The 17,442-nt window shown below is 47.1% G+C and overlaps 1 protein-coding gene across 3 annotated transcripts in view; it reads left to right on the forward strand.

The window, feature by feature from the left end:
• The first annotated feature begins 2,585 nt into the window (after positions 1-2,585).
• Positions 2,586-17,442, forward strand: part of bnc2 (basonuclin zinc finger protein 2) — a 96,909-nt gene continuing 82,052 nt past the window's right edge. Inside the window, exons 1-3 of one of the 3 annotated variants that reach the window (XM_079553829.1) lie at positions 2,586-2,891; positions 3,717-4,076; positions 6,637-6,699. In XM_079553829.1, coding sequence (XP_079409955.1) covers positions 2,889-2,891; positions 3,717-4,076; positions 6,637-6,699 — 426 coding nt within the window. In that variant the 5' untranslated portion in view covers positions 2,586-2,888. The remainder of the gene's footprint in view (positions 2,892-3,716; positions 4,077-6,636; positions 6,700-17,442) is intronic. The other 2 variants (XM_079553827.1, XM_079553828.1) reach the window with 2 other exon arrangements.

Consider the following 17,442-nt stretch of genomic DNA (forward strand, 5'->3'; position numbering starts at 1 on the left):
GTACTCAGCTCCCCCCCCACAAGGCAGCACCCACGGGCTCCCCCTCTTTCCCCTCTCTCTACCTCACTTTTCCTCTAATGAGTTGCAACACTGATAACGAGCCTGATGATCTTCCATTGATTTGGCTATCACTTGCTTGTCTGGTAATTGATCCGTAGCTGAGCCTCTAGTTAATTATATGGGCTTCGACATGGACCCCTGCCCCGGGGGGAATTCTCCAGTCCGGCACAATAATAGTTTTAATAAAGGAGCCCCAGGATCTCCACCACTCTTTCCCATTAGGTTTCATATCTTTATCCTTCTATAGCTTTATTTGTTCCATTTGGGATTAAACGGGCAGTGTCTTATTTGCTTTCGGACACTGGACAAGGAGACAATCTCTGTGCTCTTATAGGGGAGAAAGGTTTATAAGATTCCACGATGCCAGTTTATCTCTGGATTTCGTTTTGTTTAGAAAAGATGAAACAGGGAGTATATTCTTAACTTTACGAAAACATATCCTTCTTTTCTTTTTTTTTCCTCACATGGGCATGTGTGTAATCAAGCATGTGTCACGCTGCCATGGCACTGCTAACAACATAACGTGCTTATAAAAAGTGGCATTGCGCACAACAGTCTTTAAACCCGTGTGTGTGTGTGTGGCAGCTTTTACAATGTACAAAACAGATTTCATTTCATAGCTAGAAAAACAATCTGTTACTGGGACTTTACTTTGATAGAATTATGTCGGTGCAGGTTAGTGAGTGGTTTTCATAGTCAACGTGAAGCGGGAATTTGATCAAGAGAAGTTGGGGGCACTTGTTGGAATTCTTATGATAAGACAGGGGGAAATTCCACATGCTATAATTTTCTCTCTCTCTCTCTTGTATCATTGAATAACTGAGATCACGCAGTTTCTTTGTGATCATATACACATGCAGAGATAAAGCTCAAGAACTGGGCCTGATGTTTGTCTTTTAGTTGAATATATTGTTGATTTGTAGCAGTAAACCTCATCCTTAATGTACTTCTTCATATGAAATCACTACAAATGTTTATGCCCTGAGGCGGTGAATAAAGAAAGTGTGTCAAATTGGTTCCACTCTTTAGCCAAATTATTCATGATCATCCACTTTCGATTAAACTTGACACTGTCCCCGGACTCCAAAATGTGCGTCCTACAATGCTCATCTTAAACTAAAATGATAAATCTGTTTGATGTAATAATCAGACAAAAGCACTTCATGTAATCTCACCTACAAACATTTAAAACAAAGGACACGACAGAACAGAGCGATACTGGAAAATACACTCCTGCTTCCAACAAATAACGGCTATTACCCACCCGGGTCAGGAGCTGCGCCACTAGTTTGACTTGGAGCAGGCAGTGAGTGGCGCTGGAAAAAGCCCCAGCCTTGCACATTTAGAGATATGGGAGTGAGAGAGGGAGAGAGAGAGAGAGCGAGGAGGGGGGTGAGAGAGGCAGCGGCCGGAGACGGGGAGAAGAGAGAGCGCGAGGCGGAAAGCGAAAAGAGCCACAGCCGCTAAATTGTCACTTAATATAATTAGCCTAAGCTTCGACATTAAGCTTTTCAATAAGTTGTTAGGAGCGGAGGTGACACATTAAGGCTTTTACAACAAGGCTTTTGACAAGATGCAGACTGCTGGGAAAAGAGGGGAAAGACGTGAGATGAGAGAAAGATAATGGCTTTTTGGTTTTCTTTTTCTTTTTTTTTTGGAAGAAGCCACAGTGATCACAGTGTTTTTTTTTTGTGTGTGTTTTTTTTAAACGGGTGCCACCAATTTTAGGAGAGATTTAGGAGTGACTTGATATCACCTCAGTGGACAAGGGGGCTGCGCTCTGTCCCGGGGTTACAGTGAACAGAGAGGCGTGTGGAGAGGGACCCACTTCATTGTGTGGCAGAAAGTGTCCCGCGCTGTGTCAGAGGAAACATACGTCTCCTTCCTCTCCCCCGGTCCAGCCTCATCCTCCTGTGTGTCTTTTTCCCCCTGTCTGCCTCCCTTTACTCCTCCATCCCTCATTCTATTCCCATACCTTCACTGCAGTGGGGACCAATTTGGCTAAAATGGAACCACTTCCTCATTTTTTTCTTAATTAAAATCTGAGAGCTTGGCGGGAGGGAGGAGGGAGGGCTGTATCCTGTGTGTGTGTGCGTGTGTGTGTGTGTGTGTGTGTGTGTGTGTGTGTGTGTGTGTGTGTGTGTGTGTGTGTTCAGATGCTTGCTGTAGTGGCAGACTGCCTGCGTTCCATTAGTCTTTCATTACAGCTGAAGTGAATTAAACAAAGGCACCGGCTTTTTCTGGACAATACATCTAGTCTATGGATTATTTTGACAAGTCTCTATAAAAGACACCATTTGAATCTTTTAATTTTGCTTCAATATTTTTTTTGCTTTTTGCCTGGGTTGATTTTTGGTCCCCGAAAACGTAAAAGCTTCTGATAAGCTCCTTGTGTGTATTTCGGTGGTGGGATGGTCCCACTGGGAAGCTAAGTTGCTTTGAGACGCAGCGGCTGCTGGCAGTGCACATGGTAATAAGGCAGGGGGACAAATGCTCCCCCTTCCTGAGCGCTGTGGTGTCTGCCCCCTCCTCCCTGCCCTCACAGAGGAGGAGTGTGTCATTGAGCATCTCGGTTGACTCCGTCAGCCTGTGCACACACTCTTACGGACACTTGGAGAGCCACCGCTCCTCTCTCACTCGCTGCTCGAGCACTCAGCCACGCGCTCAGCCACTGCGCTCAGTTCCACAGCGGCTGCAGCCCAGAGCAGAGCGCTCAGCACACAGTCAGGACAGGACAGACGCGCATGCAGCGAGAGAGGGACAGAGCACAGGAAGAGCGGGAGGCAGGAGCACTCCGCATCTGCACTTAGCTGGGACTCACACAATTCATGGTAAGAGACCAGCCGGCATCTAATGCCTTTGCTTTGCACAGCAACTTTTTACAATAGAATTTTTCTCTCTTTTGCTTTATCACTTTTTTTTAAACAACTTAGAATTTATTTGCTGCTAAAAGTCAGGCATACGTTTGACTATTAATTTTTAACGCACACTTTTGTTTCACCTTTTCTGATTTTGCCATTGATATTAAACGTTAAGAATGTGATCATGGATTCCTGGATGTTATGTTTTACTCAAGATAATATATTGTGTTTGTGTTTCCAAAAAACAAAAACAAACAAAAAACAAAATGGGGATGTTCCAACAAATTTGAAATATTTCTTGCTCACTGTGAGAGTTGCTGTTGTCGCTGTCTTTAACTTTTCATTTCTTTGTTACACTCTGTGTGTAAGGAAGTTTGCGTTGAGTCAAAATGACTGACTGACAGATGGATTAAAGCGAAGTGTGGGGCCAGGAGCTGCTTTGCTCTCCCCTCCCCGTCATTTTTAACCTCTGAGCTTGCAAACTGTCTCAGCCCTCAGTTCACCTCCATCCTTTCACTCATCCCGCCTCACCTCCACCGCCACTGGCCCATCCAAGACGAGGCCCCTGAGGACACATCACCGCAAGCCCTCTTTTTCTGTCCTCACGAAAATTAACGCGTATACACACACAGTGGTTGGCCACCAGTGCTGCCAAAACCGCCCCTCTCTGCATGCTTTAGATGAGCGGGACCGCGGGATGAAAAAAAAAAAAGGCAACACGACCCCAAAAGAACCCACCTTCACTGACTTTTCTGTCTCTCCTCCTTCCCCACTGCCCTCCCTCTCTCTGTCTAGTCCAAGGAGGCAGAATTGGATGTGAGAGGCAGTGAGCGCGACACAGTCCCAGCACAGCCCAGTGAAGAGCCCGAGTCGCCCAGGCCACCCCCTCCGGCTGAAGACACCTCTGACACGGCCACCACAGGCATAGGCTTCCCCCTCGGCGCCCACCGCACCTGCAGCAGGACAAGAGGCAGCCTCAGAGCCGGGGGTCTGGGTGCCATTAGCATCGTTAGCAGCAGGACAAGCAGCGAGGGGGCAGGTGAAAGCTCCATGCAGTTCAGCACCAGACCGCCTAGTGCTGAGCAGCCGGGCTTCATGGGGACATGGCAGCAGCAGAGCACTGACAGCAACCTCCTGTACAGAATGTCCCAGCAGGTACGTCCCCCGTGTGTCTCTGTGTCCATGCATGGGCCGCTCTGTCATTCTGACTGTCCTCTCACTGCTCTCTCAGACGTGCTGTGTGGATATGTGTCAGTAGGTTGAGTGTAGTGAGGGGAGGGGGCACATAGATTCAGATTGATGTTGTTAAAAAATATGGCACATTTTTGCTGAGATTTGATGGTTTTAATAATTTTGATTTTGAATTGAGTGTTTGATTTTAAGCTATTTTTCTGCTAATATGAATATTCCTGTGTGTGTATTTATTTAGTAAAACAACTATTGTATGCCCAGTTTGCATGCTGTAGCTAATTCGTTTATTGGTCCCTTTGATGGATTATCCCTTGTCTTGCTTCGTTACGTACACGCCAAGTCTGCGTAATTGGTCCGTGAGCGGTGTGGACTTTTAAAAGCACACAACAGCAGTGTTTTGGTAACCCTAGTGCCGATAAAGACCGGGCAAGGGGCTCCCCTCTGGGAGCGGCTAATTAACTTCATGTGGCCGAGGCAGGGAGCCTCTCACACGGCTGCGCCAGAGCGCGAGAGCCGTGGACACGCGGGGATGACAGAAGCTCCCACTTCCCGTCGTGTTTCAGCTTTAAGTTCGTGATGATGTTCGAAGTTACGGCACGAAATGGATGTGAGTCTCTCGTGTATGTCTATGCGCGCGATCGTGCGGGGGAGACGGTAAAGATAGGCTGTTTTTGCAGTTAATCATTGCTGGACCTGTAAGCTCACCGTACCATGCGCGTGCTGTTACGCACAACACACAGTGGCTCTTGCGCAACGGCCTGAGAGTCCCTCTCTGAAGAAGACACCAAATAAACGTGTCACCTGGACCGGACGGCCTCCAAACTTTAATACTTACTTCAGTAGTTTAATAATGAAGCCCTGCCTTCTCTCACCCAGTTTAGGTCGAAGTCTTTTGTAAGAAGTTATGATCGTTTATTTGCTGTGATTAGCTCCCGTATTAACTGTCGGAGCATCCCTCGTCCTGACTGCTGACGGAGCTGCAGGTGGAAGGGCCGCTCCACTCTGGGACCCTCTCCTCTTTACAAATGCGCACCGTTGTTTCAATCTAATCAGCTGTGGGACTCGCTGTTATTTATCGCGCTCGTAGCGCTTAGAAGACATCCCGCCATGTTTAGTAGGCATGACAGAAATCCTCGGAAGGAAGGAAGCACGATCCCTGACAGACTCGCCTTATTGGAATCTAAGCGATAATGACTTTGTGTTTGCCGAGCTGCGCGCACCCTGGGGTGCAGAGCGCTCATGCTTTATGGGAACGCTTTTTGAGATTCCTTTTGCCCGTGTGTGTGTGCTAAAGAGCGGCCAAGTGACGCCAGGGACGCGGTATTTGAGCGTTGTTAGGCCGAATTATATTTGCAGTGGATCGATGGACAAGCAAATCAGCTGAGCGCAGCGCTCAGACGCACAGAGAGCTGCTCTGGAGCGGAGCTGAGATGGACATGAAACACACATTACCAATGTCAAATTACAAACAAACGCAGTCCCCGCCGTTAGGCTATCACCGTGTCAAATTAATTATTTAGCCACATTTTTTATAGCCTGTATTTAAATGTTTTAATTCCTCACTGTCCTCACAAAGATGCCAAATACCAGCTGACTTTACCACACAAAATTGTAGAATTTTATTGACAAATTCTAAAACTCTATAATTTACATTTCTTTTGAATCAGATTTTAAAGCTCTGTGTTTTTGACTGTAAGAAAATGTGCTGCTGTCTTCAGTACACCTGCTCCCACCAGAAATATGGAGGATAAAGAGGAAACAATTGTGCATATTTTATTTATTTATATTGGTTATTTTATGTCATGATTTAGAGGCTGTTATTAATAAAACAGTGTGTGTTCTTGTCCACTCTGCTAAACTCACGCAGCTAATAAAGCATCACTGGAGGCACAATTAGCCAAATCTTTTAAAAAGGCCTTTAATAGGCTTTTAATGTGGAATCATTTTTATTTTATTTATTTTCTTTAAGTCAATATCTGAGAAACCTTTGATTGTTCAACAGGAAACGAACAGTTGACATTAAATCAAACAGATTTCTTTAGCAAAAAAACCAAAACCAAAAAATAAAACAAGAAAAACGAGTGAACATTTTAAACGCACTGCAATGACTTACATCATTATTTATCGTTGTTTTGGAGAAAACGCGAATATTTCTGACCAGAGCAGAGTCTGGGTTATTTCCCTGGAATAATATTTAGCTGCTTAATTGAGGCGCAGTTTCACGCGTGGTTGTGGGTATCGACTCAAAGTTCAGAAAGCCCGCAGTTAAGTGAGACTACGAGGATAATTGCTTTTCGTTTAGGGCACAATACAGCTCCAGGCCGCGCACCTTTACGCTGGTTCACGAAGAAATAACAGCAGCATCATTTCTACCGGATTCTGTGAGAAAAAAATAAATAAAAAAAATCCTCTTTGATCTGTGTTGAACGCACGACACGTCGGAGCAGTAAAAGTATCAGGAAGCTGGTTTGTGTTTTGTCGCCTTCCACTCGCTAAAAAGCCTCTTCCTTCTCTCTCTATAAAGGGTGCTGTAGCGCGGCTGCCTTTGAAGTGCGACAGCTCCACTAAGGCCCGTGACCTGGAGGAGGTACGGTGGCTCTTATAAAGTCCATTCTAATGTCCAGTCACTGCAAAGATCACCCAGAAGATAATATAATAATAATAATAATAATAATAATAATAATAATAATAATAATAATAATAATAATAATAATAATAATATGTGTGTGTGTTTCACCCATCCATTAAACAATACAAACATATATGCCACACACATTTTATATGGTGTAAAATTGATGAGACAAAAATATGTGTATTTTGATTGAAATGCACTGTCATTATATTTTCAACAAGCATTGAACATTGCTTGAAAATGCAAACCGGATGCCTTGTTGCATTTCTTTCCTTATTTACTAGCTTCACATTCAAACACCTCTCCCCGTGCATTGCTCTGTTCTGCATGTGCATCCCAACCATCCCTGAGCCTTGTGTCAGATTCCACCGCCTCACTTTGCACTTTTGCGTGTCTCCGTCTGTATAAATGGCTCTGTGCTCACCCCTAATCTACCTATTAACGCGCCATCACCGCCGCCTCCACAGCCAGAGCGACGAGCGCGTTCCCATCGCCTGAACACGCTCTGCTGCATGTTGCATCTGCGCCGCACGTGCACGGCTCCCCTGCCCCTTATTGTGTGCGACTGCGAGGCTGTGATTCGATGCATATGTGCAGAATTATCCACAGCGATCGGACATGTGTGTGTGTGTGTGTGTGCGTGTGTGTGTGTGTGTTATCATTTCCATGTTGGTCTTCTGATGGGGGATGTACAGATGCCTGGCGTATCTGGTGTCTAAGGTGTGCCCATATAATGTTCCCTCGTTACCAGTGCCACTTATTTCTCCTGAGTGGGTGGCTGCAGTGTGTGCCTGTGCCAGCCCTGCTCAGATTCAGGTCCTGTACTTGTATGTTTGCGATTGTGTGCGTAAATTAGACTGGTTTTTTTTCTCCTTTTTTTTTTCACCGGCGTGGCTTTTGCGTGTTGGCTCGGAGTCCATGTGTGCGCGGGTGCGAGCTGAAATGTCTCTTGGCTGGCCTTGGCTGCAGAGCTTGGAGGAGAGCAGAGGTGAAAGTGGAGATTTGCAGAAAAAGACACACACCACTCCCCCCCCCCCCCTTCCCTCCCATTACTACTTTTTCTGTATTTTCTCAGATTTTTTTTATTTTTTTTTTCGTTTTCTAACATCCCTCACCGCTCTTGTCCTCCCCACCAACTTCCACTCCGCTGTTGTGCCTTTATAGATGTTTAGCTGGGGGTTAAGTGCGGAGCAAAAATCTCCTCAGCTATAACGTCACCTGTTTGGAGAGGGCCCGGGCTTGCACTCTTTTGAACCGCGTCCGTCCTCACATTCTGGCCTTTTAAATTCGCCGCATCTACTTTGTTTCATGTAATTATCCAGGTGCCACTGGCCAGTTCACGAGGGCCACGCAACAGAAGCGCGGGCATGAGGAAAAGCCAAGCGCTTGCATTCTCTCAACTGGATGACTTGACGATGATGTATGCATTTCCTGAAGGCAACCTTTTTTTTTTTTTTTTTTTTTTCCTTCAATTGTGAGTGGGAAGGTAGCTGCTGCTGCTGCTGCTGCTGTATCTTTACCGTAAGGCTGGTGCTAGGAGTGCATGCAGAAAATGCACAACCTTCCATTCATGTTATACGGTGTGACGCATTCAGGGGAAAAAATCTGCTCACTGCTTGTTTTGTGTGGAGTGAAAAGCGATAAAGTATGCCCAGGATGTTTATCGGAGGGTTTTGACAGTTTTTTGGTATTACATTTTCTCTTATGTGGCATTGATCTGTGATTTAATCTGATTGAAGTTAATTTTGAAATATATTATCCAATGAACATTAATGACAATGATAATACATGGATGTGGAGTTTGACACTTGGCATTGTTAGTCCTATTTTGAAATGTTTGGCTGCAATTGTGAAGGAAAAAAAGTCGAATTACTATGTCCGTCTAGATATTTGCGATTTTCGATTGTGATCAAATATATAATTTTGCTTTACGGTCAAATCATGTAGAACTTGAGCCATACACATCCAACCACATTACAGCCTGCTCTACATCAGAGCCCCCTAAATCTCCCCTTGACTTGGTAATCCTCTTCATGTCCCCTCCGTCATCAGGCCCCCAGTGAAACCAGTGCTGATTCTATGAGCGGACTGCTGCTGCGCACATGTCCGCGGTCATGTGTGTGTGTGTGTGTGTGCCCTCGGTCAGACGGAGAGCCCTGCATAGCATAGTGGGTGCGATGGGGCCTTCGGGATCACTCGCTTTTTTTTTTTTCCTTCAAGCCTCGCTCCGACCCATGGCTCAGTGTGTGTGCGGGACCCGGGGCCAAGCAGCTCATCAATACGCATCATGTGAGCGTCACTCAACGGGCTCCGTGTCAGCTGTTTCCTGCGTGTCCCGAGGAAATGGCCAGCCCACACCGACACATTTATTTAATTTTTTCCTTTTTCTTTTTTACCCTTGCTGGGAATGGTCAGAAGATAGAGATAGGGGTTTATCATTGAGGATGGAGTTCCAAAAAAAAGCTGTCTTTATCTGCCGGGGGAAGAGAGCTCAACTTGGAAAGGGCTGAAATGTGTCGACATCTGCTACTATCAAGGGCTACGTGGGGCATTTTCCCATAGACTGCAGTGTAAGAAGAGGAATATTTTGGGACAGAGGCAAAAGACCATTCACCGTGGACCTGTTTGAGCTGACAGTAGTTTCCTATAAATCAGTCAGACAGACCTTAATGATCATACGTTTAGTATTGCCCAGTAAAACGACCTCGCTTTACTTTATCCCTCTGCTAATTTCTTCCAATGTCAATCAGCCGCAACAAGCCTGTCATAACTTTAAAGCCCCTATACCCGATTTTCTGATTGGGAACAACGAAAAAGTGAGGGCGCACTCATTTTAAGTTGTCGAGGTCCAAACTTACTGTTAACTTCTTTTAGCATTTCTAACATCCCGATCTGTTTATACGCATGTTCTACAGAGCAATACTGTCGTGAGGTTGTACCACAAATCTCTGCTTCCACAATATCCTGAAGGACCAAAACACATTGTATTCTCACTGCTAGATATTATATAGCTCCTTTGATTTGAATCTGATACCAAAGCTGAGCGTTTTTAGATAGATTGTAGCTCGGGCAAATCACGTCTATATTTTCTCTTTCTTCTCTTCCTAATACGTTCGCTCAACAATCGAAATGCAATGTGAAATATTAGCCGTGTGTGCCATTCCCGCGCCACAATAGGTCCATTTAGCGCTGCTTGTTTTTACAGCGTCACAACCAAACATGTGATTTTTTTTTTTTTCTTTTTCGCCCGCCATCTGTGTAGCAGCTGATCAAACTCCCGCTCACAAATCACATGGAAATGCGAGCGATGCAGGAACGTATACATCTCATCTCATGCTCCTTCTTCTTCGTACGGTCTTTTAAATCAGGCCTGCTAACTTTTTGTGTGTGTGTGTGTGTCTCTGGGGGGGGTGGGGGGTGGGGGGGGGGGGGGTCAGGGTGGTTTCCTGCTGCGAGGAGAAATGGCTTGGTGTGAAGAGGAAGCGTGCGTTTGAAGAGCCACTCGCTCAGGATGTCACCACCCCTCCAGCGGCTAATGAGGGGGGGGGGGGGGGGGTTACGGGGGGGTGGGTGTAGCACAAGCCAAGCCAGGGCAGCGACGCACGGATACGCACACACACACACACACACACACACACAAACACGCGCTCGCTTTGCGCTCCTTCGCTTGGACATGGCAGGAATGCGAGCAGCTGTCACCAAGCTCCGGTCAGTTATGAAAAGGACTTGAGGAGAGTTTGTAAAGTGTGTGTGTGTGTGTGTGACAGTGTGTGTGTGTGTGTGTGTGTTGGCATAGGGGGTCAGCGAGGTGTTGAGAGCAGGGAGGGGCCGCTACTTTTGAGTTCACTGACCCACAGATTGCCACCGGTGGAGATCGGGTCTCGTAATAGACCTTACAGGGGCAGTGTTTAACGTGTCTTGTTTTTTTTTCCCTTCTCCCGGTCACAACCGCATATGCACCGGCCACCCAAAAGAACAGCGTAACACCCTTCCTGCTTTTTTTGTGTTTTTTTGTGTGTGTGTGTGTGTGTGTGTTTGAAAATGTAAAGTTTGCATACCTTGGTGGCTCACCTTGATAGAGCACGCGCCGTGTCAGGGGACCGTATGAATCGGCTTCGTAACAGGGGTGGGCAATACAATCATCAGCAGATGCCGCAATTGATGCAATAACCGACAGAAACGCGAGGAGTTCTATAGCAGTGAGGGTTTGCAGATGTATCGGCCCCAAACACACAGATTTTGTCAGTATCGCCCACTACTGTAGTTTACCAATGTCCACAAGAGCAGGGGAGCCAATGCTACTGCCAGATATGACCACTTGTTACCTTCAAGCTTGTCTTCTATTCCGTTTAACTGTAAAAGGACAAGGTGTCGGTAAGGAAACCTTCCATTTTCCTTTTGTATTTTAAGCCCATATGGCCGAGACATTGTTGCGTTCTTCCCGTCTGGGCGCTCTCTGGAAAGGAAGGTGACATTAGGTGTGACCCGCGCTAAGTGACAGGAACTGGGGCATACTTTCACCGCCGCTTCTCCCTTTTCCTGTTATTCCTCCACTCCTGTTATTTTGTTTTGCTTGGACCCGCGCCAACGCAACGGGCAAATCAACAGCCTACTATTTTTACATCCGTCTTAGCCCCCCCCCCCCCCCCCCCCCATACCCCCTTAACCCTGTACCCAAGTCTGCCCCTCACTGCCTGCGCCAATTGGCTTTGAGTTCAGCGTAGTTCTAGCAATCCTTTCATTTTTTCCCCTTGGGGATGTGACTAACACTGTCACTGTTTTTTTTCTTTTTCTTTCTTTCTAAGTACTCAGAATAGATTGCTGTTATTATTGTCAAAGCCATCACCGTCATCATCATTTGGGCTTATTTTTGGTTATAGATAATGACGGTAATTTCACTCCCAGTTGACTCGTTTCCCTCTCTAATACACTGTACAGTTCAGCATGTTTGCGCCACGCGAGCTATTACCGCAGAATGCATTTCCTGCAGGTAGCATTGAGTTCACATATGAAGAAATACAGCAACACTTTTTTACCCCCCCTCCCTTCTCTCTGTCCATCTATCTTAGTGAGGGTATGATTTTTGTGCAAGAGGCCCAGGGAGGATTTCTTGGGGAGGCTTTGGAGAAGGGAGGCTGGTGGTACAGGCTAGGGTTGGGCACGGGGCCAACATATACACACACACACACACACACACACACACACACGCACACGCACACGCAAACACACACGCAGTCGGAGTGTCGAACTCCTTCTTTTAGAGATACCCGCCTCTATGTTCCCTAATGTGGACCGTGCAAATTGCTTCCGAACAATAGCTCGGTTTTTTAACCCTTCTAAAGTCCTCCAGCTCATTAGCTACTTTGTGTTGGGGGGGGGGGAGCGCAACATGTGTAAGCATTTGTTTGCGCTCTCTGCTGACTGGGTAAAGATGTTGGATTAATAATGTTTAATGGCCACTGTTAAAATGCAGCTGCCCTGGCATCCCGCAGCTCGCCATTTTTTTTTTTTTTTTTAGCTGGCGCGCTCACGGGTGGCTTGGCATTTTTTTTTTTTGTGTGTGTGGGCTGCTCGTAGAGAGAGAGGGTGAGGTGTCGCCGGAGAGAAGCGAAGTCTGAGGCGGCGCTTCTCAAAAACCCAGAATTTTTTGACAATGTTGTTTTATTTTGGGTCGTTTAGCTGCGCGATCCAAACCTGTGCCCGCGTGTTGTGTTGTGTTTTTGCGCTGCCGGCGTGAAACATCCGAGAGTGAACTCCACCACGTTCAAAGGCACCTATATCTGCCAGAAGATGAACACAGTGGTTTTGTCCTTATTGTGAAAATCTGATATATCTGGGAAACAAAAGACATTGTGATCTAGCAGATGAGCTTTCTTGCTTTCCTGAAAGCTGTGAGACTTGCTTAAAAGCTCATGCCTGGGAAGAATTGGAATGTCAGAAAGGCCTTTGCTAGGTGAGTCCATTGGACGATTACGAAGGCGAAGAAGCCTGTCCCAAACACGGTGAAATGCTCGGAACTGCAGCGCCAAGGAAGAGCATCCGGCTTTAGACCAAACCCATGACAAACTCGACAAGCAAATCAACGCTTGCTCGAGGGTCGAAAACACATAAACAAATGGCGAAAAAGACAAAAATATGTCAATCTACTTGATCCAGCGGAATCCGCTCTGCTCGACTCCCTTTGCCTTTTTCCCAACATTGGAAGTCTATGTGCTGCGATCCCATATCGAGCCACTCCAATCCATAATGTCAGTTAAGTCACAAATGATCTAATTAGCCCCCTGCGATAGACATCAATGGACCTGACCCCGTATCCGTGGTAACCAGACCAAAGATTGTAAGAGAACCCAAGCCCCCCCCGCCTCCTAACCAAGCGTGACCCTTGCCTTGCCACCATACTGTCACTCTTTCATTACGCGCTTTTGGTCCTTAACAACGGCAAACAAAGTGAGAACTCTTGTTACGCGGCGTGGTTAAAGGGTGGAAAATGCATCTCAGGAGTTGTTGATGTTTTTGTTTGTGTTTGTGTGTGTGTGTGTGTGTGTGTGTGTGTGTGTGTGTGTGTGTGTGCGGATGCCCCTGACCTGCTTCTCTCTCTCTCTCTTTCACTCTCTCCGTCTCACTCATTGTCGGGAAACACACTCAGCGATAAGTGCTTTGTTGGAGCTCGCGTCCGCCGCGTGATGCGACTTTGCTTGTCATTAAATATTTCATGGCGTTTAATCCATTTGATATGTTCACCCCCCCCACCCCTTCTTGAAACGCGAAAACTCGAAACAAAACGCCTGGCTTTTGTCCGACTTATCCGGTGCTATTACTTCACAGCTTGTTGATCAGTTTAGCTTTGTAAAAGAGTGGCGGCATGGGATTTATCACTGAGATTTACAGCTGTTTTTTTTTTTTTTTTTGTCTCTTTTACTCCCCCTGCACGACCATTACGCTCATAAATTCACCATCTTGTTCATGGTCTAAAACGGGGTGGTGTGGGGGGGCCCTCGCCAGGGGGCAAAGGTTGATCCAACGTGATCAATGGGCGGCCGAATGTAACACAGCCACATAAAACATAATTCCGGATTTACGGCCGGGGAAGGGCATTGGAAAATAAAGGCACTTAATCTTTGCGTTCCGAGGTGTCGCCGGCGAAAATTATTATGACAAAGAGCGACTGACCCGCGGCTCGCTCATCATTCAAAAGAAGAAGGGCCCCCGCCGCGAGATCAATCGCTAATAGGCAGGAGTCGCAGGGGCGATTAGAGGCGTCGACTTGGCCGTGTTGTAAATGCTGTCAGATCTGTTAAAGGAAGCCTAATACCTCTCAGGTTGAAAGCTGTAATAACATCAAGTGTAACTGGATCCGCGGGGAAAGTGCAAGCGAGAAGATACGGGAGAGAGAGAGAGAGTGAGTGAGACGAGAGAAGAAAAAAAAAAGAAAGAAAGAAAACATTCTCATTGTGCGGATAACACCTCAGCCTGTTTGTGTGCGTGTCGTGTACTGTAAACTAGCTAGCATAAGAGGCCAGAGCCGCGGGGTTGCTTCTGGCATTTTTTTGGGTCGCCAGATGCTTGTCACACTAAAAAGAAGAAGAAGAGGGGGGGGGGGGGGAGAAAAAAGATAGCGGGGTTGAGGAGGGGAGAAGGACAAAAGGAAAAGGGAGGGGAAGGGACTGTGGAAATCATGTCACGTAGCGCTAATTCATCCAGCCTCATTAGAGAGAGGGAAGGGACCGGGGCCCTCTCTCAGGAGCCAGGAAAGGGCCCCGACTCGCTCTCTCTCTCTCACTCTCTCACTCTCTCTCTCTCTCTCTCTCTCTCTCTCATGCATGCACTCATTGTCAGTTTGTCTCCGCCACATACTTGCACTCGCTCCTCACAAACACAGATGACACTGGCTCACGGGGCAGTTTGGGGAATAGAAAATTGCCTTCTCAGGAAAGGCCCCGGCCAATTAAGAACCTGACCGTATTGAATGTCAAGTGTTAATTTAGACAACCCCCGCCACACCCCCCCCCCCCCCCCCCCCCCCCCCCCCCCCCCCCCCCCAAACAGACGCGCAAAATCCGACCCAGAGCCCCGCACTGCGCCGCTCTCTCTGCCGTCCCGCCGCCGCATTATGTGTCGCAGGCAAGTGGCAAATGTGCGTCCTCCTTTTTTAGCCTTTAGCGGCGAACCCTGAGGGACCCGGGTGTGGGGTGTGTGTGTGTGTGGGGGGGGGGGGGGGGGCATTAGAGCGAAGACGGGAGGGAGGAGAGAGGATTAAGTGTACCACAGTGATAAGCATGAAGGGGGGGGGGTTTTACACTTGGGATGGAGGGGGAAATGAAGGGGACCGGGCCGGCACCTGGGCCGAGCGCTTGTTTGATCTCGCAGGACTGGGTGGTGGCTTTGATAGGCTTTTAATTGCCCCCCGGGTTTTTTTTTTTTTTTTTTTTGATGAGGTGAAAGCGGCGGCTGAGCAGGCGCCTTTTCCAGAATGTGAGTGGAAGTGTTTCAATGTCATTTGTCAAGGAAGGAGTTTATTTTTTTGTGGCAATAAAATATGTTTTCGGTGCGGGTTGAGTTGCAACACAGCGGGGGTGACTGGCTGTGCTTACAGAAAACGTGAAGCTTGCATTGATGGAGGGTACTTTCCGATTTTCTGCTATACTTCTGATTATGAAACCTTTACTTACTGCTCTTTTGAATCCCGAATCCTTACTTTTCTGCGCATAACCATACAGTTTAGATGAAAGAGATTGAACAACGGTTAATTGTTAAGTACTCACTCCTTTTCAAGCCTTGGGGCAAAGTTCTGTTGCATTACATAGCAAATATCCATTTTTGGTCGGGTTGCTGTTCTTTGCAAAGCCAATCTAAACAATTCAAAACACACAATGTAGAATGTAAGACGTACTATTCGTGCTCCAAATAAACTGAAACCCAATTTAGCGCTGAAACAACTTTGATGAGTAATTTAACTCCAGCCAAAAGCAAGTAGGTTGTATGTGCAAGAATTTAGCGGGAGACAATGGACAAAAGCGCTGCAAAATGCTGGAAATTAAACATTTTCTCTGTTCGCCATCCAGGGAACATGTTTGATAGTTTGGGGGAAAAGTTTACCGACTTTCTGCCCCAGGTCTCGCACCTTACAATGATCTCATGACTTGTGAGTGTAGCCACTGGCACGGGGCAGGAGCGCTCGGACTGATGGTAAATGCCCACCTCCTGTACCTCTGTGATCTAATAGACAGCCACTTAGTCTTAATGGGCAGATTCCCTTTCTCCTCTTGTGATGCTGTGCACTCTTTAAAGGTAGAACTGCCAGCTTGTCTTTCCTATGGGCCCGCCCCTGCTTTAGCCTCTGTAACTCATCTCCACTGCCCCGCGCGCTTGCCCGGGATAGAAGGGTTGTATTTTCTTTGTCTTTTTTTCTTTTTTCTTTTACTGGATTAATATTAATGGCGGCTCTCGTCTCCGGCCCTCCTGGCTAACACGTGTTTGTGAAAGGTGCTTTGTTTTTGTGAACATGCGTGTCCGGTGAGCGTGCGTGTGCAGCGATAGCAGTGATGTGGTGAAATAGAAGAGGGTAAGTATTGATCATGTCCCCCGTGTGTTATTAGTGCTGCTGCTGCTGCTTCTGCCGCTGCAGCTGCTGACAGAGAGAGCCGGAGTCGCTGGAAACACAAACGGACACAAACATGGTCTCACGCATATTTACACACGCTCTGTATACTCCACGCCATATTGTTTGCATTCTTAGACAACACCTAACGCGTGTTACCCATTGGGAAGTGGTGCATTTCAAATAAATCAACGCCAATGAACGGCACACACTTCTATCTTTAAGTCTCCGTTTTTCTATCTGTCCCGCACACCGCATTTATGTTCTACATTATTACAATCTTCCGTGTCAATCTCCTGAAGTGATAACACGCTTAGAGTTCACGAGGGTCGCCACCGAGAGTAATTTAATCTCTGATCACTGATTTCCTAACAGCAATTTGTCCAAGTCTCCAGGAGAGGGGAGGGAGGGGTGTTTAAGGCCTGCCGTAAAGTGCTCCTTCTTCTCTGGGTATAGATAGCCATGTCTGACTGTGGGGCTCTCCCGGAGCGCCAGTGGTCAGGCGGCACTATACTGTAGAAGTGTGTCAGCCTGTAATTGATTACCTGACCCGCGCAAGTGAGGACAGAGAGAGAGAAAGAGAGAGAAAGAAGGGGGGGTTGTGGATAGACGCAATAGATAAGAAGCGAGGAGGGGGGGGGGGGGTGGGGGGGGGGTGGGGGGGAGAAATTGTGCGACCGGTGGCTTAATCTCTCCGGACTGGGACATTTTTCGCCTGCGGATGATAGATTTAGCGGGGCCAGCGCGTGACACAGATGGATAATGCTAGAGTCCGGGGCGATAGAGTTATAAATTAACACATTATGGGGCCTCTAATGTGGGCTAGTTCAGGCGACCCCACACCAACAACCATCGGAGCCTCTGGGCAGTAACGCTGTGGCCCGATCACGCAGACAACAAACACGGCCCCGATAGTGCGTCTCGCCGAGCCCCCGGGTGCGATTGGACTCCTCCTCAAGTGGCATTGATTTGTTAAAGTGCTGAATTAGCACAAACAGTCCAATATAGCGTCTCCCGCTTCTACTTTCTTTCATTGTTGCTTTACTAGTGTGTTTAGCACTTGATAGTAGCTCATGCCCTTTTCAGTCTGTATCTACTCC

The sequence above is a fragment of the Gobius niger genome, assembly GCF_951799975.1.
Source record: "Gobius niger genome assembly, chromosome: 3".
NCBI lineage: Eukaryota > Metazoa > Chordata > Actinopteri > Gobiiformes > Gobiidae > Gobius > Gobius niger.